Here is a 26908-nt window from a genome sequence, read left to right on the forward strand (position 1 = left end):
GTTTTTACATGAGTGGAATGTGTCCTTTTATTTAAAATGCATCTCTGGGTTATTTGTGGGGTATAGGAATTCGTTCATTATATAGTCTGGCCCCCCACAAGGTCTGAGGGACAATGGACCGGCCCCCTGCTGAAAAAGTTTGCTGACCCCTGAGTTAGACTCTGAAACAGGCCAGACGGCCCTAAGTTGTGGAATTCCCTCGCTACAAAGATGTATCTTGCACCTTCACTTTGGCACCTGAAACCTGTGTTTTCAGGACTCATCCTATTCCCATGGCTGCAGTTTGTTTTAACTGTTTTTAGTACTGAATTTTAATAATAACAATAACAATAGCAACAACAACAATTATTATTATTATTATTACTGTATTAATTATTTATACCCTGCCCATCTGGCTAAGTTAAACTGTTGTAACCTGTCATAGGACCTGTTGGTGTAGGGGTGGTTATAAAATTAACACCCAGGGCTCGCTACTGGAAATTCCTACACCGTGCCGAATTCTCCTTTCTCCCCGTTATATTCAGTTCAACTTACTCCTTGCCCTAATGTCATTAAAGTGTGGCACTTTCCTCACTCAACAGGCACGGATGGCAGGGGATGGTGTGTATGAAAAACAAACATTGCGCCAATTAGCAATGGACCATATTGAAATAAAAATTCATTTTTGTCATCATCTTCTGGAGTTGATGTGGGAAGATGGCTGTGATGGTTTTTGATCCAGAGCCTATATCATCCATGAAACCTTATTGTTGGCCTTGAAGGGCTGGCAGAGGGGAGACAGGGTGGGGAAACTGCATTCTATTGACTCGCTTCTGGTGGTGTTTCAAGACAACACCATCCTACTGAACTTACCAAGATCCACTTTTGTTCCGTGTGCAGTCTAGGGCTGCCAGCTTCTGAACTTGGAATCTGTAGCTGCAACAGCAATTTGATTTGAAAAATGAACTGGCAATTGAATTTGGCTCTATGCCGTTTAAAGTATTACCCATTCACTTCTGTATTATCAAACCTCTATTAAAGGCTCAGGAAGAAGCTGGGCTGTGATTCTATTTACTTAGCCAGTTGGAAATACAACTTATACCATGCAGTTGGGCAAATGGGTTTAGGCATCAGCCTTTGAATGCGGCTTCTCAAGCTCAGCACACAAACAGCACATCTCAGACAAGTATTCCATTTCTTCCTCATCTTCTTTCAATTTAGCTCCCTCTAGCGGGATTGCAATCTGCCAATCCACTTTCTCTGTAATAAATCCCTCTGTGTTATATCTGAGGCTAGCTCCGCTCAGTAAAGCCACTTGAATTAACATGCATGACTAATTGAATCTGTTAATTTCAGTGGGTAGGTCTTCGTTGGGTACAACACTTTAAGACTTTAATCCTGCAACAAATGGATTGTGGTTGTGATATAATTAGGGAGGGAAAACCGCTCCTAATAGCACTGTTGATATTGGTCTTTTAGCTTCACTTTATGTTTGAATTACAAGGTGGGAAGCACCAGACCCTTCAAGTGTCTCTATTTTCCAAGGACAGTCCCAGATTACAGAAGCCATAGCGGTTTCTGATTTGAACCAGGAATGTCCCACTTTTCTTTAGGATGACCCTATTTTCATCGGAGAAATGTTGGAGGATATGGAGTTATGTGTGACACCTGAGCCAAGGAGATAAGTAACTACAATTTTAGAAGACATCTGACGGCAGCCCTGGATAGGGGAGTTTTTTTAACGCTTGATGTTTTATTATGTTTTTATATATGTTGGAAGCCATCCATAGTGGCTGGGGCAACCCAGTCAGATCGGTGGGGTATAAATACTACTACTACTATTACTACAAGCAACAACAACAACAGACGAGGAAACCCCACTTTCATTGGAGAAATGTTGAAAGGTATGTATTATTTTATTTTCTTCCCCATTCTTTACCAAGACCCCAGGGTGGGTTAAAGCAATTTTAAAACACTGTATAAAGCAGTTTTAAGCAAATTACAGTCAAGAGAATAAGTTAAATCCTATATACAGTATGTGTCCATTGTCAAAGATCAGGGTGAAAGGGGGACAACATCTTCAGCGTACAAGGAAAATGCAAGGAAAATGCATGATGGTGTCTATCTATTGGGAAAGCCAGATGGGCAGGATATAAACAAGAAAAATCATTATCATTATTATTACTTTATTGTTGTTGTTGTTGTTGTTGTTGTTGTTGTTGTTGTTGTTGAACAGGGTGTCCCTATTTTCATCGGAGACACGTTGGAGGGTATAGAACACCCGTGTCTTTTGGGAAAGGCTGACGTTTTCAAAAAGCAAATTATAGTCAAGAGAAAGTACAGTCCCAATGCACAGGCGGGAGGGGAGTCAGTGACGCAGAGCGGGGCGGCAGCTGATCAGCTCCCTTCCTCCTTCCCTTCGCCCGTCCCTTTCATCAGCATCGCTTGTTCGACCTCTCCCCCATCGTCACGTGGGCCGGCGGCCGGGCGGCCGTTTCCTAGCAACCCCGCATCAGCAGCTTCCTGGCCCGCCGTTCCTCCTCCTCCTCCTCCTCCTCCTCCTGACCCCGCCCCTCTCCCGCTCAGAGAGCGCTTCCGCTTCCGGCGCTCATCCCTTGCCTGGCTGCCTCTCCAGACGTTCCCGTCGAGCTGTCGGTGAGAGACCGGGGGGGGGGGTCGGGGGGGCTGAGGGGACTTGGGGGGGGGACCAGCAGCAGCAGCAGCAGCAGCATCAGAACTGCCAGGGCTGTTCGCTGCTGCTTCTGCCTGGAAATGTCCAGGGGCGGTGAATTTGTAGGAGGGGCAGGTGGCCGCCCCAGGTTTATGAAGGGATTTCGCAGCCTCACAGTGTGTTGAGGTGGGGGGGGCGGTTCGTTACTATTATATATACAGTGGTTGTTGTTTAGTCCTTTAGTCGTGTCCGACTCTTCGTGACCCCATGGACCAGAGCACGCCAGGCACTCCTGTCTTCCACCGCCTCCCGCAGTTTAGTCAGGCTCATGTTTGTAGCTTCGAGAACACTATCCAACCAATATACAGTGGTACCTCAGGTTACAGACGCTTCAGGTTACAGATGCTTCAGGTTACAGACTCCGCTAACCCAGAAATCGTGTTTCAGGTTAAGAACTTTGCTTCAGGATGAGAACAGAAATCGTGTGTTGCCGGTGCGGCAGTAGCAGGAGGCCCCATTAGCTAAAGTGGTCTTCAGGTTAAGAATAATTTCAGGTTAAGAACAGACCTCCGGAACGAATTAAGTACTTAACCCGAGGTACCAGTGTATATGAAAAGGACAAGCGAAGCGATAGGCCTAGGAAATGAAAGCCGAGTGAGGTGCGCTTTTGTACATGAAGGTTGGCAGGTTGGTATCTGAAGAAGTGTGCATGCATACAAAAGCTTAAACCAAGACAAGCTTAGTTGGTTTACAGTGGTACCTCGGGTTACATATGCTTCAGGTTACAGACTCTGCCAACCCAGAAATAGTACCTTGGGTTAAGAACTTTTCTTCAGGATGAGAACAGAAATCGCTCAGCGGCGGCAGCGGGAGGCCCCATTAGCTAAAGTGGTACCTCAGGTTAAGAACAGTTTTAGGTTAAGAACGGACCTCTGGAACTAATTAAGTATGTAACTAGAGGTACCACTGTATAAGGTGCTACTGGACAATTTTTAATTTTTTTATTTTTATTTTGACTGCGTCAAACCAGCACGGCTACCTATCTGAACCTAGGTTATGTAACGTTTCATTTCCGGTTATTATAAATGTCAGAAGCCGCCCAGAGTGGCTGGGGCAACCCAGTGAGATGGGTGGGGGTACAAAGAATAAAATTATTATCATCATTATTAAGGGTAGAAGAAGGTACCACAACTGAGTGAGCAGCCACTGTTTTTGTGGAATCGTAGAATTGTAGAGATGAGCCCAAGGGTTGTCTAGTCAGCCCCCTGCAATGCAGGAATATGAAGCATCTGCTGCCCGCCCCCTCAACCCTCAGGCTAACTCAGGTTGTTTTTTTTAATTTCAGATGACTTAATCCGCAGCTGCTGCACCCTTCTGCTGTCCTGCCCTCATGGACTAAAGTTGGCCCAAAAGGCACAAGCCTGGCATTAAAAGGGGCGGGGAACCACCTGTGTTGCACCCTGGGTGTGGGTGGGTGTTAAGGCGTAAATTGATTGTTCTTGTTCTTGTATGTGTGTAGAGCAAGAAGCAAGGTAGTGATAGCCATAACAAGGAGAGAAATGAGGTGCTGTTGTTTATAGCATGGAAGGTGAAAGTGCTTGACTCTGTTTTTGGAGTTGGCATTTGCTTCTGTGCATCGGCTTAGTGTTGGGTTTCTGCTATAACAAAGGACAGGTGAGCTATAGCAAGAAAGCAGTCACTGTTGTCATGATGGTGTGATGTTGTAAGGGTACATTGATAGGAGAAAAACAAGTTGTGGTGAACTATTTAATAGCACGAGAAATATATGTAGCATTGGAATTACGTAAAACTAAGTCTTCTGCTTTGTCAGGTATTTTAAGACAAGTGGATATTTGATTTCAAGACACAGATGTTTAAGCCTTTCTTTAGGGGAGCCACAAATAAAAGGAAAAAGTGAGGCTTTGTGCAGTAGGGTCTAATGAGGAAGGAACAGGCAATGTGGTTAATGATGGCAGATTAGGGAAAACTGCTGAAATGAACTTGAGCAAATCTATGTTGGGACCTACATGATCAAAACGTGCTCCCTTGTATCAGGTTTAATTTGACACCTAGAGATTGATACTAAATCAATTAAGGATGGAAGGGGTTGAAAGGAACAGCTCCATATTCTCTCCAAGACCGTTTCAAGAATGGAGTCTGGCCTTCTGGACTCTGTGCTCGGTGATGGTTCCCATACTGATCACCTTGTGGTGCAGCTTTCGGCGATCTCGGAGGCAGGAACTGATGCAGGACATTTTGCGTAAGAGCAAGCACAATTGGCAGGACACAGATCTCTTCAGCCAGCCCACCTATTGCTGCATCTGCTCTCTGCACATCCTTCAGGGAGCTTTCTGCAACTGCTGTGGGCTGTGTGTCGATGAAGAGTGCCTGAAGAAGGCTGACCGGCGTTTCCTCTGCAAGGAAATAATAATGAGGGGTGAAAGCGGCTTCAGGACCTCTATGGTACACCAGTGGATCCGTGGCAACGTCCCTCTGTGCAGCTACTGTGTCGTGTGCAAACAGCAATGCGGTACCCAGCCCAAGCTGTGTGATTACAGGTAATGCTGGAAGTACAATTTATTTATTATTACATTTGTAGCCCAGGTACTCATAAAGTGGTTCTCCCCCTTCTGAATTTATCCTTGCAACAGCCCTGTGAGGTAGGTTAGGATGAGATATGGTGATGGGCCAAAGGTGAGCTTCATGGCTGAGTGGGGATTTTAACCCTGGTCTCCCAATCCTAGTCAAACACTTAACTACTACACAAGGGTCACAGTTATGAGACACAGTGGTGGCAGAATGCTTCCCTGTGGAGGTGAGTCATCAGAAATGTGCTCTGCATTTTCTCATTGTGTTCACAGGCTACCTCTAACTTTCCATGAACAAGATGATGAGTACTCTTATCTGTGATCTCTGTACCCGGCTGAATGAAGCTATGGTTTACAGTATTTCCAAAGACTACAAAGAAAGTAGGCCAAGTAGAGAGGTGTTCTTAGTGAACGCTTTTCAACTTTACAGCTTCCGTCTCCTGGAGAGCAGTACAACCTGTTCTTACTGGCTTAGGCGTTTAATTTAATACTAAAAGTACACGAGAGTCCATTTTAGTAGGTTAAAGAGATAGAAATATATATATTAAAACAGGAAGGGAAGGTATTCATTCTCTTTATTCCACAAGCTGGCCTAATGAAAGCTTGAAAGGCCCCACACCCCTGGTTGCTTGTGATGAGCAAATACTTTCTTATAGGTGTACATTGGTTGGCTAGTCACTCTTTTTACGGTCTTTTAGCTTAGTCAGCCAAGCCAGCCTAGTGGGATAAGGATTACGGATAAATCAAACCAAAATAATTACTTAGTAGAATTCTAGAGTCATCTATGCGTTGTATGTAAGTACAGCAAGTGTGTTTACAAAGCATCATCTTATCTCGCAGCCAATTGTCAGAGATTATGGGAGTTGTAGTCCATCACAATGTGAAAGACCAAGTATTCCCCATCTTTGCTATAGGGAATGTGACAGGCACATGACAGCTTTTTCCTCTGGCTTTTCTTGTCAACCCTCCCCTTGGAATCTTCTTGGAAGCCAAAAGTGGGTGGGAAAGCCTCTCTTGTTTTCTCACATTTAGTGATGAGTTGAGTGAGAACCGATGTGCCCAAGGGCAGTGTAACTGAAAGTACGATTCTTCTGATGCAACTGAAATGCATTTTTGGATTAGATTGCTGCGTGAAAAATACCAAAGGCAGAAATCCTTGGACGTAAACCACCCCAACTAGTGTGGAAGCCCAGTCCCTAATCCCAATTGCAAGGGAACAATCTGGTGATTAATATTCATCTATGGTGAGCAAATGGTTCTCTGCACATGCTCAAAGGCTCTGTTTTATTTATTCAGTGATGTTGCGTAACTGAGCCTTGGCCTTGGAAATAGGCCCCTAGGCAAAACTGTAGCTGAAATTTTAGAGCATTAAGAGCTTTGTAACGAGTCATACATTAATTGGACACTAATACATGCAAGTTCTTGTGCAATAATTTGGCACCTGTGTGCTAAAATCAGAGTGAAGGTTTATGAGTGGAACATGAGGTTCTTATCCACTGTGTCTTGCTCTATAGAGTATACAACTGCTGTTCTAGTTTAGAATTGGATTAGCACACAGAGTCCTAAATATAGTGTCCAGGGCTTTTTCAATCTGCTCTCTGGATAGTAAGAGTGAGAATCTCACCTCTTGTCCAGTTATCATAGGCCAGGCATGTCCAAAGTCCATTTTGGGGACCTAATCTGGCCCACTGGTCAGTTTAATCCGGCTCCTGTGGCAGTTTACTAAAAGAAGCTCAACAACTCCAACCCTAAAAAAAAGGTCAACAACTTTGGGGTAAAATCATAAAAAAGCTCAAGAACTTCAATCCTTTAAAAAAGGTCAACTTTGGTCGGCCCTTCACTTCATCAAATCTGGCCCTCTTTGAAAAAAGTTTGTAAACCACTGTCATTGGCCATAATATGCATCACTCTCAAAGTTATTTCCTAGGGTCTTGGTCTTGCTTGAGTAGTGCACTTTCAGGGTCTGGAATATATAGAACCTAGGGCAGTGTTTTGCAAACATCCTGAACGCATCTCCTCTTTCTGAAGTTTAGCTTTTCTTCCCACCTAACCCTAACCCAGCATGAACATCTCTGTAGCAGTTGAGTGAGTCAGAATCCTCGCACAAAGACAAACGTGTGTGCATTTCCCTGCTCTGCACGAAGTTTTCTTAACTGTGGCAAAGAGATGTTTAAAAGATTGTTGTAGCAAAAGTGCTTCACAATTCTCATTTCTTCATTTCCCCCCAGTTTCTTGCCTGCCTCCAGTCCAGGGTGGATTTGATTTAAATCAAACCGATTTAAATCACTAGACAGTAAGACATGTGATTTAAATCATTATTTTTACAGAAAAACTCCTTCTTGCTGGTATAATCTTAATATTTACAACCAGATGAAGATTTCATTTTTGGAATAATAAATTTTCAGAGTAGTTTTTACACTTATATCAGAAATTACTGATTTGGTTATACTGTTAGAAATACATAGACAGATAATGATGAAATTGTTGTGAGGTTTAATAAGTTAACTGTTTATATTTGGACAGCTTTTCTGCTGTACTTTATTGGAAGGAGAAAATGAATCATTAGTAACAATTCAAACAATTTATTTAACTAAAAGAATTACATTATAGCATATGTATCCATGTTTGTTAACTGATGTGGTTAAACAATTTCTTTTTTAAAAAAACAGACTGAGTTTTAGTACACATGAAAAACTTAAAACAAATCCTTATTTCCTGATGAATAGCCTTTGGACTATAATGTAACTTAAATAGAAAACTATCTTTAGAAATATTTTTCCTCCTAAAGCATTTTATTTTAAAAATCCGATTTAAATTTTTAAAAATCAGATTTTTATTTATTTATTTATTTTTAAAAAATCATTGATTTTTATCCACCCTGCTCCAGTCTCACTCACACACACACCCTCCGAATCAAGCCCAGGTCTTGATTGCATAACAGATGCATATGTTTTAATCTCTGCCTTCTGGCACAGTTGAGTTCAACAATCAGGAAGCGGAGAGAAATGCAAGCTTTTTTCCTGGCCAGGGAAGTGTAAGTGCCAGAGAGAGGTGGGATGAGAGAGGCAGGTAGTTTGCCATCTGGCAGGGGCTAATTGTTCCAGGCAAATGAAATGGCTGAAACAATAGTACGTTAAAATGCAGTGCATTTAATTGCCTTTTTTACTCGTGCATCTCAGTGCCATCGACATAATGCGCTTGGGTTCTTTAGTCACTTTTTCCTTTCTGTTTGTTCAGAAAGTATTTTGGGTCACCGTTCCAACTAAGGACTCTCAAGGTGACATCACAACTCCCCTGTGACAGTGAGGGCTATAAAATTCTTTTCTTTTGAACGGAAGCATGCATCTCTTTCTAAATTCTGGCAGCAGATGGTAAGGCCCATAAAGGTGCCCTGTTCACCTGGTGGGTCTTATATTGCTGATCTGGCGCTTGGAGGGAACAACATAGTTCATTCTAGGAATTGTTTCTTTTGGATTTTTGAGTGCTTTTTTCACCTTGTGGTTTTTAAATTACCGGGCCAAACTGCCTCTCAAGCTTTTAGCCAAGCTTGAGTTAAATGTCCTCTTAATAGCTTAGTCTGTTTAGTGTGCATTAAGGACCTCATTCACTCCTATCCTCAATGAATCCCTACTATGTAGCATTTTACAATGTTTAATATTAATAAGTTTGTACCAGAGTACGTTGTGTACCTTTTCCAGCAAGAACATCCAAGGCATTAATATGTCCCCCCCCCCTTCACAGGGGAGGATATTTATGGCTAGTCTCTTTCATCCTATTTGTAGATGTGCCTTTATTAACATGGGAACAGCCAGCATTGCTTCCTGGTCATAGTGGACATCTGCATCGAAATTATTATTTGTTGGTCCTGGCAGTTCTTTAGGAGATTATAGCCATCCATCTCTATACAAAACGTGGCTTGGCAGCACCGCTGTCAGACCCAGGATCGTGTGCATTTTCCAGGTGGATCAGGGAGTGAAAGACTTTGGTCAAGTGGAAGTGGTGATCACACCTGTTGTGATGTAGGGTGGTATGCAACTAAGCTTTACTCCGAGTAGACCTATTCAAATTCATGACCGTGGCTAAGTTAGGACCATTAATTTCAGAGGGTGGAATTCCAGCATTGCACTATTACGGTTTTTCTATCAGTGCAAGACTCTACCCCAATGCACTGTTCTGGGGGTTTTCCTGAACCCCCCTGTCCCCCAACCTGATTTGGGGGGCAGGGAACAGTGTCAGAAACTGAGATACAAAAGCTAGGAGTTAAATGGCACCTTAAACCTAGGTTATGGGCGCAACAGTGGAATGTCCAGGCGTGCTTTTTTAATAACAGGAATACAAAGCTGAAAATGAATGAACTGCAGCTAAAATATTATGTTCTACGTGGCCTTAGTCCTTCCCCTGTCTACCCCCCTCATATTCTTAAGACGGCCTCTTCTCCAGTCTTCAGAGAGTAGCTGGAAGTGGGGAGGCAGAAAAAGATCCTCCTTTCTTTCCACTCTGCAGTTTTAATCCAAAATCTTAGGCGCAGTACTGCGCCCAGAGCTCAGAAACGGCTCACACTAATGAAATCCCCAGTCACAAAATGCACCCAGAACAATGGGCGTTTCAAGCACGGGCAGGGAATCGTGGGAGAAGCCTCTCAGCACTCATGAGAGTCCTACTACCGGCTCATGCTAGGACAGCTGTTTAGTTGAATCTGGCCCAGTAGGTTTACTCTGAGTAAAACTTAGTGGGATGCCACTCACCATGGGCATCTTTTTACTGTAGCTATACCAATACAGTGGTACCTCAGGTTACATACGCTTCAGGTTACAGACTTCGCTAACCCAGAGGGACACGGGTGGCGCTATGGGTAAAACCTCAGCGCCTAGGACTTGCCAATCACATGGTCGGTGGTTCGAATCCCCGCGGCGGGGTGCGCTCCCGTCATTCGGTCCCAGCGCCTGCCAACCTAGCAGTTCGAAAGCACCCCCTGGTGCAAGTAGATAAATAGGGATCGCTTACCAGCATGAAGGTAAATGGCGTTCCGTGTGCTGCGCTGGCTCGCCAGATGCAGCTTGTCACGCTGGCCACGTGGCCAAGAGTCTGCGGACAGCGCTGGCTCCCGGCCTATAGAGTGAGATGGGCGCACAACCCTAGAGTCTGGCAAGACTGGCCCGTACAGGCAGGGGTACCTTTACCTTTATACCAATACAGTGGTACCTCGGGTTACATACGCTTCAGGTTACAGACTCCGCTAACCCAGAAATAGTACCTTGGGTTAAGAACTTTGCTTCAGGATGAGAACAGAAATCGTGCTCCGGTGGCGCGGCAGCAGCAGGAGGCCCCATTAGCTAAAGTGGTGCTTCAGGTTAAGAACAGTTTCAGATTAAGAACGGACCTCCAGAACGAATTAAGTACGTAACCGTAAGCATTTTGTTATTCCAGTTTAAAGGCACAGAGTTGGTATGTAGATTTTTTAAAAATAGCTTGACTATTGCTAGGGATTACCTTATAAGCCTTTCTATTTATACAGCTTATCTGCTTGTTGGTTTTTTGATGTTCATTTTTATAGTGTTCATTACATAGTAATAAAAATCATTTTTTAAAAAAAAAAATCCAGTAAAAATAGAATAAAATTGAATAATGCACTGAACTTTCCCTACTTTCCCCTGAACCCCGAGACAATCTCAAAAACGTAGATCTTGTAGTGCTTCCACCCAGTGCTCAGGATTTGACTTGGGCTTGTCTTCAGCGAGAGAGTGTTTTGTAACCGGTGGAAAATGCTGTGAGTGCTTTTATATATGCCCTTGCTGGCTGAATCTGGCATGCATCCTTAAGGTGGGGGCACCTCAGAGAGAATAATGCAGAGGTGGGGGAAACAGGTCTCTGGTATATTGGGGCTTGATTGTTTACTGCATTTATATACAACTTTTTTGACTCATAGGTGGCTTTTGGTTTAAAATAGAAAATAGGGGCTGCAAAAAATAATAAAACAGGCAAATTGTCTGAGTGTTGTAGCAAATGCTATGCAAGTGGAGCTCCACTCACATGATAGGGAATCCCCTACCTCTCCCCCTAGGTAAAGGTAAAGGGACCCCTGACCATTAGCTCCAGTCGTGGCCAACTCTGGGGTTGCGGCGCTCATCTCGCTTTATTGGCCGAGGGAGCCAGCGTACAGCTTCCGGGTCATGTGGCCAGCATGACTATATCTATAGAAATAGATATATGAGAGAGGGGGGGGGCGATTGTATAGACATATGGAGGACATTTTTCTAAAAGAGTTGTGGGAGATGGGTATGTCTTGCATACGTCTTGGTTTGCATACCATTTGGGGGGGATTACGAACAAAAAAATTTTGGAGGCCCCATTGGTGAAAGCGCGCCTTGGGTTATAACCTGTTTTGGTTTACAAACAGATCTCTGGAACGGATTATGATTGTAAACCAGGGTACCACTGTACTTGTTTCATCCTTCAAAATCCATGTAACAACTCGTGAGTTGAGAGAAATAAGGAGGCAACAGAGATTTTCTTATTTGATGATTGCACCGTGCAAACTGTGGCCCCACCTACTTTTCTTCTGGAGCCTATTAAAAATGTCTTTCTCAGCAGCTGCCTGGCAAAAAAGAAAACAAAAAGAAAACAGTTGCTTGAGTTCAGTCAACCTTATTATTTTCTTTTCAGGTGTGTGTGGTGTCAGCAAACCGTACACGATGAATGTATGCAGAGCGCTTTGAAGAACGGGACGTGTGAGCTAGGAGAATTTCGCAACTTAATTATTCCTCCATATTACTTATTCAACGTCAGTCAGATGCGAAAAGACAAAAGAGTGGACTATGGCAAGGTAAGCCTTGCTCTAGAGCTGCATCAGAGATGGGGAACCTATAGCCCTTCAAAGGATGGAGGAGAACATCGTGCAAGTGGGAATTAAAAAAGAAAAACCAGGAAACCATGGTTTCCCCTTTACATCCCAACCAGGGAGTGTTGTTTGTTCCTCTCTGTCTGCTGCTGGCCATGGTTTCATAGAGGGCAACAAATTACAAACACTGGTTTGCACATAATATAAAGCCAAGGCTTCCAGATTTGTTTTATTTTGCTAATACAGTGGTAGGAGGCAGCAAAGGAAGCGCGGTTGGTATGCTGTTTATTCCAGATAAACCATGCTAACCCAATGTTCGTGGCTCCATTCCATCTGAAGGATTAGGTAATAATCTCACGGAGTTCTTCCATGCTGTAGGAGCTGTTGATCCTTTGAAGATGTCACTGGCATAAAGTTTGCATTAAATTTGCGTAAAATACAGACACACAAATTAGCTTATGTGATTTAGCCCTTAAATATTGTTTGGAAGTGGAAAAAGTAGCATTTTGTCTAAACTGCAAAGCTGTTTATTTTGCTGTAGCTTTTTTCTGAAATATTATTCTAAAGGGTTCAGTCTCTCTTTCATAGTTTCAGTTAGTTACCCAACAATGAAATAAGAAGGGAAAGAACCAAGTGCTTTTTATCTGCTTCATCACACAGATCTGCATGCAAATACTTACTTGTTTGTTTCTGTTCTGCAGCTAGCTGCCTCCTGTGGGAAAAACTGGACTCCCCTAATCATTCTGGCTAATACTCGGAGTGGAAACAATATGGGGGAAACATTGCTTGGGCAATTTAAGATGTTACTAAACCCAATTCAGGTAATTGTATTCATTCATTGAAATTGTTTTATTGTTGAATCAATCTTATTGCTGAGTGGGGGGTGGGGATGATATATTTTAAACACATTATGCTAAAGACCCTCAGGGTACAATCCCAAACATGCTTTCTAGGGAGTAATCCCCATTGAACACAGTAAGATTTAGCAAAACATGCACAGGACAGCATAGTGTAGTGGTTAGAGTGTCACACTAGAACTGAGGAAACATCTTGGGCTGGTTACTGTCTCAGCCTAAATCTACCCCATGGCAAGTTTAAAAGGAAGGGAACATGCCCTACTACTTAGCTGCCTGAAGGAACAGCAAGACAAGACCATAGTTACAATAATTATAGCCTGCTTGTTTGCTCAGGAAAACCCTGTTGTCATGTTTTAGAACTAAGCATAAAGTGTGTTTTGAGAAGCCTGATCTTCCTGAAGTAGTCCTACAGCCTTGCAAATCAATTCACAAAAGTTTTAGCCTACAGTTTTTTTAGCAACTAATTTTGCTGTATATGTGTGGCTTTAAAAACATCTAATGGAAGGTCTACTTAAAGAAAATGGAAACTAGGGTGTGGGTCATAGGAAGTAAATGTTTAATTTTTAAAAAATCTTGATGCAACTTGAAACAGGCATGAGAAATTATGGGCTGGGGGGGGTGAGGTGTTTGTATCATTGCATAGGAGCCTTTCATTACAGATTCCTTTTCACAAATTGTAAATGACCAAAAACAAAACATAGAATCCTTCTTACCCGACCTCCCCAGAATAAAAACCCCTGGCTCTTGTTTACAAAAAACAGCAACCATGCAGTGCTGTGCAGGTGAACATTTACATCTCCTCTCTGTTCTGCCAGCTTAAGCTAGAGTTCTCTAGAAAGAATTTTTTGTTGGCTGGGCTTGACCTTAGAATGTGTGAAGAAAGAGGATCTCTGAAAAGGTTCCTTTCCCCCTTCTTACTTTTAGTACATCAAGTAGCCACAAACAATTCTGCATAACCCTCAGACAAACACACTTTCTAAGCTGTTTTGTCTTAAGGCTTTTGCTGCAGAAACTGCAGGTGCCTTAAAACCATTCCTTGGGTTCTTAGGCTTCTGCTTCAAGACAAGGACAAGGTAAACAGGATGGGGCTTATGCTGGGTGGGGGAGTAGACACTTTCTATCCAAAGCTGGACAAAATTCACAGGATGTACGTATCACAGAGCATACACCATCTTCTGACCTGGGTCTTAATTAGGCTTGCCATATTTCAAAAAGTAAAAACCAGGACACACTTTTTTTAGGAAGAGCCCAAAATTACTGAGCTTTTTTAAATGAAAATGCAACAAAAAACCACCCAGATTTTCCAGTTTACTTGCTGAATATCCAGGATAAACTGCTGCCTTCCGGAAATCCCCGCCCAGGACGTCGCTTCCACCTTTGAAATCCTGGTAATATCTGGGAAATCCCAGGCATATGGCAGCCCTGTCTTGATCTGTTGAATTGGTTCTGTGGACATAGGGTGGTCCTTGGTTATCATTTGTGGCCAGGGGCAACACAACGACTCCCTCCCCTTAAACGTGTTGTGCTGTTTTGTGACCTTCCGTTGCCAGTTGTTATGGAGTTCCTGTGCTTTCCTGCTGATCAGGCTGTGTGCACAGCAGGATTTAATCAAATGTGCTACAAAAAAAAGAGCGCAGCACATTGTTGTGTTTACTCTTACAGATTGGACACTGCACAGTTGTTTTTTGCAAGCCTTTTGCACTATGGTTACACTGCACATGGAGAAAGGCCCTTCTTGTTTCTCCATTTTAAATTGGTCAGGAATGTTAAATGTGTTTTTAGAGGAGGAGGAGGAATGGGTGCTGGTTTTTTCCCTCTCTCTGCGTTGTGTATTTTCTTTCTTCGTTGTTTGTTTCAAAGCCGCACTAAAATAACCCACTTGCTTTTGGAAACACTTGCAGCGTTCTTCCCTACGTTTTGTGCCTTGAACTCAACTGGGCAATGACACAGGATGCTATGACAGGAGCCTTTTGTTCCTTAAGTTTCCTGTTTAATTTTTTTAGTTCTCTTCCTCCCAAATCTCAAATGAGTTTTTAAATCTAGGGGAGCCAGGCTTTTGAAATTCTCTGTGCAAATAGGCTGTGTCGCAAGTAGCCTCAAAGCATAACACACCTAACGTATTCAATAATATCTTATCTCGCTTGTAAAGACAAGGCAGAAAATCATCGCTATATAGATGGAAATTCTCTTTAGGCACAATTAGATTGTAGTGTATCAGTGCATCGTTTTGCTGTTTGCTTTCTTATCATAGTGACAATATTTGACCTGTGAAGTAAAATATTTCTGACTGCCATTTTAGGAATAAGCTCCTTTTTAAAAAGTACAAAATAATAATAATAAACCTGTCTCTTATTTTGTATCTAATTTCAAGTCTTAAAAGGTATACCGCTCTGGTATTTTGTATGTTTGGTGGTTTATAAATCCTTCCCGTTAAACAAATAAATTCTATTTAATTTCCAGATTTTTGAACTAACCAAAACAACACCTGCAAAAGCACTGCAGCTCTGCACTTGGTTGCCTTGCAATTCTGCTAGAGTACTTGTCTGTGGTGGAGATGGCACCGTGGGCTGGGTCTTGGATGCGATTGATGACATGAAGATCAAGGTATGGTGTCCCAAAGTGACTTGGCAACCCACTGATTTCTTCGCACTCCCATCTGTGCCAGGTTCACCTGACCCAGTAAAGGTAAAGGGACCCCTGACCATTAGGTCCAGTCGTGGCCGACTCTGGGGTTGCGGCGCTCATCTCGCTTTATTGGCTAAGGGAGCCGGCGTACAGCTTCCGGGTCATGTGGCCAGAATGACTAAGTTCTGCTCTGGCAAACCAGAGCAGCACACGGAAAAGCCGTTTACCTTCCCGCTGGAGCGGTATCTATTTATCTACTTGCACTTTGACGTGCTTTCGAACTGCTAGGTTGGCAGGGGCAGGGACCGAGCAATGGGAGCTCACCCCGTCACGGGGATTTGAACCGCCAACCTTCTGATCGGCAAGTCCTAGGCTCAGTGGCTTAACCCACAGCGCCACCCGCGTCCCTACCTGACCCAGTACTGCAGGCCAAACAACCCATGTCGTCACTTTACTATATGCTCCCGGAGTAACTTTAATCTGCCTCCTTTTTTCCTTTTTACCAGGAGTACCATTTAAAACTTTTAGGGGGGGGGGGAGCAAGGCGTAGCCTTGGATTTCTCCAAACCTTTAATGGCACAAAGGCCATTTATAAGTGCATAAAATTATAAATTAATTCATTAGAAATAAGTGAAAAGTGCTTATTCCGGAGAGCATTTATGAAGGCTACCTTTTCATATTTCTAAATAGGACTGTCATAGATCATTGGCAAAGGTGCCATAAGTAGTCAGCCCTCCTCTCTCCCCACCCATATGTTGTGCATGGGCACATTTAATTGTTCCACAACCCTTGCTCTGTGCTTCTAACACACAGTTTCCCAAAATGGCACCCTGTCATTTTTCCAGTTTCATTCTTCACTACTGCAAATTTTGCTACTTCTTAATTTTTTTCAGCAAAGAACTGCCTGCTTTTAAGTGCATTTGGATGCTGGTGTGGTTTTAGTTCTGCTATTATTATTTTTAGGGCATTGTTTTTATTTTGTGACAATTACCTTTTTCGTGACTGGAAAGGATGTTTTGTTGGGCGTTATTGTCGGGTGATCAGTTCCAATGTAACTGATCTCAAAGGTGGTTATAATACTTCACTTGTTTTCCCCACCTCAAAGACTATCATAGCTTTGGAAGCAGGTTGCAGACACCCCAAGGAACCCCGTTTTTCCATTTGAGAATCCCTGTTTATATAGGTTTCTTACAAGCAGCTGATTTCAGGCTCCCATCCTTCATTATTATTATTATTATTATTATTATTATTATTATTATTATTATTATTCCGGTCTGGTCTCTCTCTATTTGTTGGTATCTAAAATATACATTTAAAGGTAGAGAAGAGGAAAGTTACATACCCTTTCCTTTGATTAGTATTATAATTTTGTCATCTTCTCTCTTTAGCCTTCCACCTGTAACAGTCTTTTACATTCTGGGATTAAATTTGAGGAGTTGCCAACCATGTAAAATCAAGAGCCTTAATGCTGAATCAATACTTCTGTTTGGCAGGGCCAAGAGCGCTACATCCCACAGGTTGCGATCTTACCCTTGGGAACGGGAAATGATCTGTCGAATACACTGGGCTGGGGGGCTGGCTATGCCGGAGAGATCCCCGTGGAGCAGATACTGCGCAACGTGATGGATGCTGATGGAATCAAGCTGGATAGGTGAGCTTCCAAGCAAGCCATCTCTAAGATCCTTGCTTGTTCCTCCCACCCTCTAACCTCTCTAAAATATCACTATAGGGGAACTGATACATTGAGTTCTGACATCTGTCCTCAGTTCTGTGCATTGCTACAGCTCTGTTTCAATGCCTGCCTGAATCATATCTAGTTCGAAATGTTTTGGTGGTGTGAGTAGTTATGATTAATTTAATTTAACCAAAAAAGATTAAACCCAGGGGTGAGTGGGGAGGGCGGTCCAATTAAAAGGGGAAAATGGTTACAGGTCACATAGGAAGCAGCTGTACATGGAAGCAAAGCCCATGGTGATTAGAGATCAGGGAGCCCTTCAATAAGCTGCTTTGCAGAAACTGAATGTCTCATTTTTAATCCAAATGCAGGCAAGTACAAGCGGAGCATTTCCAGTTTATAAAACTGCAGCAGGATTTCAATGGGTTTAGGTACTGGGGGCGCCATGGCATACGCTATCTGTTTTTATTTCTTTATATAAAATTTGTTCTCTTGTACACGCTTTCTTTTTTTTTTAAATGATATTTATTACTTTTCCAACAATTTAAACACAACACTACAAAGAAAAAAGAAAAAAAGAACAAAACACTACAGTACAATACAAAAACACTACATAACACTGACACATTAAACTAACATAACCAAACAAAAACAGTTTAAAACACATCAAACAATTTCAATATCTTATCTTTCATTCACTTATTTCCGCGACCTCCTCACACCTCCCTTTTTGTCTTCCACTTCTATTAGTTGTTTCAGCAATTCCTTTCCATCTTCCTCTGTTTTCTATCCTATAATTATCTTAACACATTCTAACCTTTTTTTCCCCTTTAATACTCTATTAATCTATTTATACTTAATTCCTTATAACATTTCTACTAAAGCCATATCACTTCATTCCAACATTCTTCTAGCATTCATTAATTGTACAATGTTTCAGAAACAGAAACATCTTGTACACGCTTTCGAGGCTTAGAGATGTTAGGTGGTCTCTAAATGGAATCACAGAATTGCAGAGTTGGAAAGGGACCCCAAGGCTAATCGTCCAGTCCAGCCCCCTGCAATGGAGGAACCTTGCCCAATTTGGGGCTCAAAATCCACGACCCTGAGATTAAGAGTCTCGTGCTAAGATATAGAACTTGCTAACGCAAGTCAGGAAAGATATCATTAAACAATATATCCTCTCCTGCATCCCTGAACACTCCCACATGTTTGAGAATTTGGCTTTGGAATGCAAACAAACATGTACAATCTGCGCCTTTTGTCCCCTTCTGTAGGTGGAAGGTTCAGGTAACAAACAAAGGATACTACAACTTAAGGAAGCTTAAGGTACGATTTGGAAATGTGTGCATGTATTTAATCGCTCTAAGCCTGGGGAGGACAAAGAACGCTGCTTGGTCACCAATGGACACCTTCTGGCACTGAAAAATCTTGGTCCTATGGGTTGCTGGGATTTTTGGAAAGAATAGAGGACTAGTTAAATTGTGGATCCAGTAAGCTGCTGCTCCATCAATCATGGTTCCTCAGGACCTCTGGATTCAGCTTAGTTATACCCTCCAGGGGTGGGACTGCATTGGGCTGTGTGAAGGGAGACTTCTGTTCCATATACTACCACCCTCCAGTGAGTGGATCAGGAGTTCGGACAGCTGCCTAAATCACATTGTGCAGTGGTACCTTGGTTGTTGAATGGCTTGGCTCCCAAACAAATCAGCTCCCGAACACCGCAAACCTGGAAGTGAGTGTTCAGTTTGCAGACGTTTTTCGGAAACCAAACATCTGACGTGGCTTCCTATTGAGCTCCTACAGCCAATCGGAAGCCAGATCTTGATTTCTGAATGGTTCTGGGAGTCAAACGGACTCCTGGAATGGATTAAGTTTGACATCCACTGTATAAATTTTTCTACGAACATAGAAAACTTTAAAAAATAAAATAAATCTGTTAAAGCAACAGTTTTCTGAGTGGGATCTACTTCTGAGGAAGATCAGGATTCACAACAGCCAAGTGCTAAAACTGTTAATGCTTCTCCCTCTTCTTGCAGGTCTTCACAATGAACAACTACTTTTCCACAGGTCCAGATGCCCTCATGGCTTTAAACTTCCACACCCATCGTGAGAAGTCTCCCTCTCTCTTTTCCAATAGGATTATTAACAAGGTACGTTGGGTAAAACCAAAGCTTGTTTTAATACTTACCTTTTCAGAACCCTAACATTTAATTTTAAACATCTCCAAAAGAAGTTGTGGTAGCAAAACTAAAAGCTCCCCTGTGTGCAGGCTTTCTTTTTCACAACAGTCTTTCTTTGCAGGCGGTATATTTTTTCTATGGGACCAAAGATTGCTTAGTACAGGAGTGTAAGGATTTGAACAAAAAGATTGAGGTAAGATGGTTGTTTCCTCCTCTTCATACTTAATTCATTTTACAGTTGAGCTGGGCAGAGAAACCAACTCAGAGATAATAAATCCAAAATGCCCTTGGAGAGCAAAAATGATTGACCCTCTGTGCAGATGAGAATTGGAGGTTTGTGATGGGCCTCGGCCAATAATGGGATTATTTGGCTTGGCCTCACTCCCCATAGTCTTCTCACTTTTACTGAGCCAAAAAAAGGAGGTTGTCTTGAACCCTCAGAACTCTTCTGTGTAAAATGGCAGCATTAGAGTCCCTTCCTGACATATCCAAAAGTCTAGCTTTGAATTTGCTCTTGGCAATGTCTTCTTTTCTTCTTCTCTGGCAATCACTTGTAGGCGAGTAAGATTGTCTTCCATAAACATGATTTTAAAAGTGAGTCTGTAAGTGACTGTGGAGGCCGATTCTGGATCCACACATCCTTCCACAGTGGGGACATAGATTTCTGGGCAGGAGTTGATCACGGTGAGGGTTTGCCAAGCATGCCTTGCTCTTAGCGCATTTCTCCCTTTTCTCCTGAGTTTGAGCGTCTTCAAAACCCATGACACCTTTGGTAAAGACTGTTCTCCAATTGGAGCGCTCGCAGGCCAGTGTTTCCCAGTTTTCAGTGTTTATATTACATTTTTAAAGATTTGCCTTGAGAGAGTCTTTGAACCTCTTTTGTTGACCACCAGCATTACGCTTTCCGTTTTTAAGTTTGGAATAGAATAGTTGCTTTGGAAGATGATAATCAGGCATCCACACAACATGACCAGTCCAATGAAGTTGATGTTGAAGAATCATCGCTTCAACACTGGTGATCTTTCCTTATTCCAGTACACTGGCGTTAGTTCACCTGTCTTCCGAAGTGATGTGTAAAAATTTTCAGAGGCACCGTTGATGGAATCTTTCAAAGAGTTGGTGATGGCGCCTCTCTCTTGCCAATGTAACTTGCTAACAATCTGTTGTATCTCTTTTAAAGCTAGAGTTGGATGGAGAGAGAATTGATTTGCCCAGCTTGGAAGGCATCATAGTTCTGAATATCGCCTACTGGGGAGGTGGCTGTAGACTGTGGGAAGGAATGGGGGATGAACTTTACCCTCCGGCAAGGTAAGATTATATACGCTTTTGTACATGATCTGTGTGCATTTGGTAAAAGTTTTGGGGCCCGTGCATCCAGGGGTTTGCTCACTTTGTGGGGACTTGTAGACTTGTTTTGCAGCATCATGCATACTGGACTGCTGAAGCAGCAGAAACATTTTGAAGCAGTATGACTGAAGTGTTCTTCTATGACGAGTCGTGTTTAAAGTTGTGCTTATAATGGTAAGAAGCTCCCCTTTTCTCTCTCTTAGGCATGATGATGGGCTGCTGGAAGTTGTCGGAGTCAATGGCTCTTTTCACTGCGCTCAGATTCAAGTGAAGCTCGCAAATCCCATTCGGCTGGGACAGGCCCACACTGTGAGGGTAGGTGATAATTTCAGAGTGTGCCTCCAGGGCTGCTTTCTACGCTCTTGGTCCAGCCTTCTGGCACTGAGCCTGGAAGTACAAGCAGCAGGTACCTTGGCTCCATCTTCATCTGGAAGCTAATCCTCAGGTTGTTATGAGGGCCACACATATCTTGTGGATTCCAAAGTCACTTCAGTCTGTTGTGTGGACAGACTGACCAAAGCAGAGGAGGACCTTCAGGAGGATGCTGTGTGACTGCATTGTATCTTTAAAAATAAGTGCTAGGCATGTGCTTTTGACTGGTGGCTTAGTTAACTCTTGGCTAACCAGCCTAGTACTTTTTTTTCTGCAGCAGGCAGTCAGCAGAGTTCGTGCCACTTAATTTTACTGGGGCATTGGTAGCGTTACACCCCAAATAGTGGCTTCAGAGCAACCTGTTCAGTTTCAAGTGACATTCTAGGAAACTCACGAACCATACATATGGAAATGCTCTCTCCATAATCTACAATCTTGGGGGTTGATTTGAAAAATGGGGTGGTTGCTTACTTGTTTATTAAATCTTCTATTTTTTGACACTGACACACACACACACACACACACACACACACACGTTTCATCTGGAGAAGCTAGGGCAGGTTGCAATTCAACTTAAAAACATGACATACATCCAAAATATATTTTACTCGTGGATTTCTAGCCTTCCTTGTCTCAGGGGGTGGGGACCACTAATGGCCTTTAACAAATGCAGTGGGTTTTGCTGTTGTGAAATAAACTCAAGTAGCATGAAAGAAAGAATAGGGACGGAAGGAAACAGGATTCCCCTTTCATTATCTGTATGTCACCCTGCTGGTTTGAGCCAAGTCTCCTTTTTCCACCCGTCTAAACAGTCTTGAGTTGAGCAGCTAGTTGCCTCCTTCCTCTCCTCAAGTCCCCCATTCTAACTCCCCTTTTCTCATTAAATCCCAGTGAAGTTTATTTTTTGCCCCTAAACTTTCTCTTGCCATTTAATAAATGCCATGAGCTGATCTGCTACCAGACATTAAGCACCCTGCACTAGTTCATTTACCTGGCCTGACACGGCTTTCAGGTTTTGCCGTCTCTGCAGTGGTTTGACTTTGCTTCTTTTTCTTTATGTACCTTCCCAATTCCAGTTAATCTTGAAGAATTCAAAGATGCCAATGCAGGTGGACGGAGAGCCCTGGGCACAAGGCCCTTGCACTGTCACCATTACGCACAAGACGCACGCGCTGATGCTCTATCACTCAGGGGAACAGACAGACGACGACGACGTGTCCAGCGTATCCGAACAAGAACTTGCCAAGGATCAGACAGATGAAGATACCTAGGTCTGGGCCAGGTTTTTGGCATGCTAAAAATGGTAACTCCAGCTTGGCTTTGGCTGAAAAGCTTAGCACTAGATATTCCGTCTCCAGTAAACCTCTTAACGCCATGCCAATCTCTGTACTTACAACTGGCACAGGAGTAACTAAGCCATGCTTTTAGTGAGATAGCAATATAGATACATATAAAAGCTGAACCAGGCTTAAATTCAGCAAGCACTTTTACTCTGGTTTATAGCACCAAGCTGAAGCAGATGGAGAAAGAAACTTTCATGGTTACTTTACACTGACTGCTCTGCAGACTGAATGCCGCCTTCTGTAGGCTTTCTCTCAGAGTTTGTGTATAGTCCTGTGGACTAGCTGCTGGTGTCTGTGATGTCTAATTGTGTAGATCTGAAGAGCATGAAGAAATGTCGTTTGGGGACATGTTGGCTCAGTGCTGATAGGCCCCTGTCTGGTCATTTGAGAACCCTGTGGACTCAAGTGCTCCTTTTCCATCCCATTTTTCTCATGAATTCCCCCTTCCCTTCCCTCCTCCTCCTTCTTTGAGCCAACCCTGGTGCTAAGTCGTATCAGCACCAGGGTTTTCACTACCCGTGGTTAGCTTTGAAAATGAAAGTGAATAGGGAATTTGCACGTGAGTGAAGTATGATGAACCACAGGATACTCTCGATGGGGCAAGCGCTATGTCTGCACCAGACCATGACTAGCTTCATTTTCAATAATAAAATCACAGCACCAGATGTTATTTGACTTGCACTTAGTGTCGCTAGGCCTCATAGATATTTAAAAACCATTGCATATCACAGCACTTGATATTATTACCTTCTTAGGTGATGAACAGAGAGAGTTCCTGAACAGTAAGTTGCTCATCTAACCAGTCAAGACCTGATAGATACTTATGGTTCTGGTTTTCAAAGAAGAGTATTCATTTGACCAGTACGTAATGCTTCCTTCCTCACTGGCTGATCAGATGTGTTAGATCCCTGACTTATGCTTATACAAGACAATAGCAACAAATATTCTAGATGAAACTGTCCAGTGCAACTGTAGTCTTGTTTTCAGGGAAACAGATTTGCAAAATTCAGTAACCAAAGCTTCGCCACCTGACTGACAGTCCCAGTACTTGTAATTTTAAATTTCAAAGAATTCCTAAATAGCCTGTGAACGATGCACTGATTCCGTTCAGACCACTTTGAAAGAAGAACTCAAATGAGAATATATTATCCAATATCTCCGAGTCCAATCCCAAATTGCCTTCTGTTTGCAGAAGGGACTGCAATCCAGCAAGGACTCCTGATGGAAAAAAAGGAGGAGGCAAGTTTCAATTATTTTCCCCTCACCGTTCCAGGGTGTCCCCTAACTTTCCAAAGTAGATTTTCAGGGGGCTGTAAATTGAAACAGGAATTGGTGGAAATCACTCTTGCCACTGGGAAGCACACTCCAAGTCTGCTTAGGTTACAGATACTTTTTTGTTTTTTGCTTCTTGTTCACAAATCCCACTGAAACAAACCAAAGTAGCACAAGGATAGAAATTCCTCCTTGTTTCAGTGAGGCTTGTGGAGGGATACATTCCTGGCATATTATGCCCTTGGTCTTAACACTGAATTATTCTTTCCCCCTTAGGAAAGATTCCCAACTCCATGTGTATGTGTGGTAGTACTTTTAAGAGACCGTTTAGTAATGCACATTATTCACTTGGGTAGTATAATTACAAGTTTTAGAAATACTAGCTTGTATAGCTTAAATTAAGAGTGCCCCCATGCTCATTTTGAGCGAAGGAAAATTACGTCTAGAAATCAGGCAAGTTTCAATATTGGTGATATAGTTTAATAGTCTTGGGCTGGAGCAGACTATGTAAATTGACAGACCAAATATTATCCGTTGAAGTCAGGGTGGTTGTGTGTTTGTTTTTGTGTTAAACCTTTTTTCACTGGACTGATTTTGACGGTCAACTAGTTGTATTCTTAAGCTATTTGTAGCGTTAGCAGTGTGCTTGAAGGTCCATTTGACTCCATGTATGTCTTCCGTTGCACAGGACAGTTCCCAAATATGCATGGAATGAGTATGTTGTGTTATTGAGAGAAATACATGCCAGTGATAGCCAGGACTTCATGGTCAGGCTATCATTGCTGTAGGACTTCTTGGTCAGCACTGGTCTCTCGATAACCATGTCCAAGAATCTGTTCTGTGGGGAACATCACTGCTCAACGAAGACAAAAGGGGCCTTCAATCACCACCTGTACCTCGTTGAAAATTGTTACAAATTCTTGTGTACCATCTTAGCTGATAAGAACAGCAAAGAGGTATATGAAAAGTCATTATCCGTGTCCTCAAAGCACTTGACCAAGAAACAGATTCCGAGCTGCTAGGTGGATGTTAATAGAGACCTAACCATTCGATTTCTGTTCTTATTTATTTGAATGATTCCTATGTAAGTGCTATGCTCTGATTTTGAGTGTCCTGGTGTTTACATAGTAGGCATTTCCGCAAGTGGATTCCGGAAAGAATCTGCTGAATATGCTTTACCGTTTCCTACTGAAGAATGTATTATTAGTTCAGCACCTTGGAGAGGTAGCAATGCACTTTCACCTTTATTCTTCTGTTACCTGGACTACTTCATTCTGCCAGGACTGCAAGAACATTCCAGCTTTGAGTTGCTTCCTGTGCCATCGTACTATTCATCTAGCTATCAAGGGGCCAATCTGAGCAGCTGTTGGGCTCTGTAGGATAGGCTTGTAACACTCTTGTTCTGGTTGATGCATTCTCAGACCACCAGGAGTCTTCCAGGTGGGGTGGGCCCTTCTACTATACGATGCAGTTATAAGCAGGCGTCTCCAGTTTGTGAAATCTTACATTTGTCACGCTCTCTCCTGTTTCCATGCTTAATCCCTGTGCTCCTCATTACGTCAAAACAACAGTGAGAGGTGCAAGGACATGCCTACTGCAAATAGAGGATTTCTCAGGCTGTTGGGTGTGTGAGCTGGTTTTAGTGTGTTCATGTGACGCTCCAGTTTGGTTTCAATATTTATTCCTGTAAATCAGCTAGGGAACACACCCTTGAGAGGAAATATCAGCTCTTTTTTAAATTACTTAAACTATTGAATCTTGAACAAAATTCAACGGACTCGGCAACTCCCTCAAACAGTGCAGTTGATCATTTATCCAAAAGGGGGTGCTCAGCTACTGAGTTACAGCTCTAACATGAGCTGTGGTTTCCCCACTCAAGTAGTTTACATTATGACTAGATTTGTAAGAATCTGCTGTTGTTTAACACTTCCTGATCTGCTGCTGCTGCTGCTACTAACCACCCAGAGTGGCTGGGACAACCCAGTCAGATGGGTGGGTACAAATAATAAAATTATTATAACCTGGAATGAACAGTTATTGCATTAAGATGTGGCAAGCTGTGTGGAATGCCCATATCACACAGGCGTTCCATTTGATTCAGGTGATCTATTTGCCTATCTGGCAGCTTTTTGCACCGCTATGGTGCAGTGACCACTTGGATGTGTGGCTGTCTGGAGGGCGTGATGAATGGATAAGCCCTTGGCTGCTGTAACGTGCAAATCTTCTAATGAGCGACTAGAGATAAGGCCGAAACAGCTACCAAGAAGATTGCCACCCCTTGCTTCTGTCATGGCATTGGGAGTATATAGTAAATATCCTGGAGCAAAGTTCTCCAAAACCATTGGCAATACTTAAGTAGCTTCAGCCTCTCTAACCAGCAAGAGAGAAATGAATTAAAAGTTACTGCTCCTTGGCTAGTGGAACTTTACAAACTGGTTTTGGATAAGACTCAGAAGAGCAAACAGACACACATGGTCTTGCTTTTCTAGAACTCTCTAAGGAAGTCCTTTTTTAATAAAAAAAATGGAAATTGTTGGATTGTGTGAAATACTTTGCTACTGAAATAAAGCGATTGAAGCACTGATGTCTAGTTGCTTTTCGAGTTTATTCTTTTTAGAATAATTTGTATGATATGATCTTTTACAATCCGCTGCTTAATGTCGTCGTGAGAACCTAGGCCAATGAGAAACGTAGACCTGTCTGTTGTCTGAGCTTATATGGTCTGCATCAGCTAAAATAGTCCCCTTTTAACTTTTAAGTCAAAGTCCACCTTATGTCTGAGTACTTTACATAGCTTTCCATCCCTCGCCCCAAGAAAAGAAAAGGGTTGTATCTTATTTGTAGTGAAATTACGGCTGGTTGTGATGGTGACTTCCCTGGCACAAAGCTGGGAGGCGAAAACCAGTCCTCTGCGTACTGGTCAGAAATAAATCTGCCGCACAGAACTTGGGAAGATTCCCCCAAATGATCCACAAGTTCAGAGCACCAGCCTCACAGCTCACTTGTGAGAAAGTGCTGCGCATTTCTAGCCATTTCAAATGCTAGAAGGCACTCAAATTCAGAAGTTAGTGTTGTGGTGCATGTAGAGAGCAGCTTATGCGCAGGGTCCCTCATTCGTGAGAATGAGAAGCCAGCAGATATTTGAGCACAGGGACGCG

General features: G+C 42.7%; 1 protein-coding gene across 1 annotated transcript; it reads left to right on the forward strand.

Moving 5' to 3' along the window:
• The first annotated feature begins 2528 nt into the window (after positions 1 to 2528).
• On the forward strand, positions 2529 to 26334 carry DGKE (diacylglycerol kinase epsilon). Its single transcript, XM_028711322.2, has 12 exons — positions 2529 to 2634; positions 3996 to 5208; positions 11902 to 12061; positions 12778 to 12897; positions 15394 to 15537; positions 17052 to 17209; positions 18511 to 18562; positions 19273 to 19386; positions 19538 to 19609; positions 20597 to 20724; positions 20967 to 21078; positions 22212 to 26334. Exons 2-12 carry the CDS (start codon positions 4748 to 4750, stop codon positions 22404 to 22406), a joined length of 1716 nt encoding a protein of 571 aa, XP_028567155.2. The 5' UTR covers positions 2529 to 2634; positions 3996 to 4747; the 3' UTR covers positions 22407 to 26334.
• Positions 26335 to 26908: the final 574 nt, after the last annotated feature.

The sequence above is a fragment of the Podarcis muralis genome, chromosome 2, assembly GCF_964188315.1.
Source record: "Podarcis muralis chromosome 2, rPodMur119.hap1.1, whole genome shotgun sequence".
NCBI lineage: Eukaryota > Metazoa > Chordata > Lepidosauria > Squamata > Lacertidae > Podarcis > Podarcis muralis.

Coding starts and splice junctions, on each gene's coding strand:
- DGKE (XM_028711322.2), top strand. CDS start 4,748: ATGGAAGGGGTTGAAAGGAACAGCTCCATATTCTCTCCAAGACCGTTT. Junction 5,209..11,901: donor CCCAAGCTGTGTGATTACAG/GTAATGCTGGAA, acceptor TTTTCTTTTCAG/GTGTGTGTGGTGTCAGCAAA. Junction 19,387..19,537: donor CCAATAGGATTATTAACAAG/GTACGTTGGGTA, acceptor CTTTCTTTGCAG/GCGGTATATTTTTTCTATGG.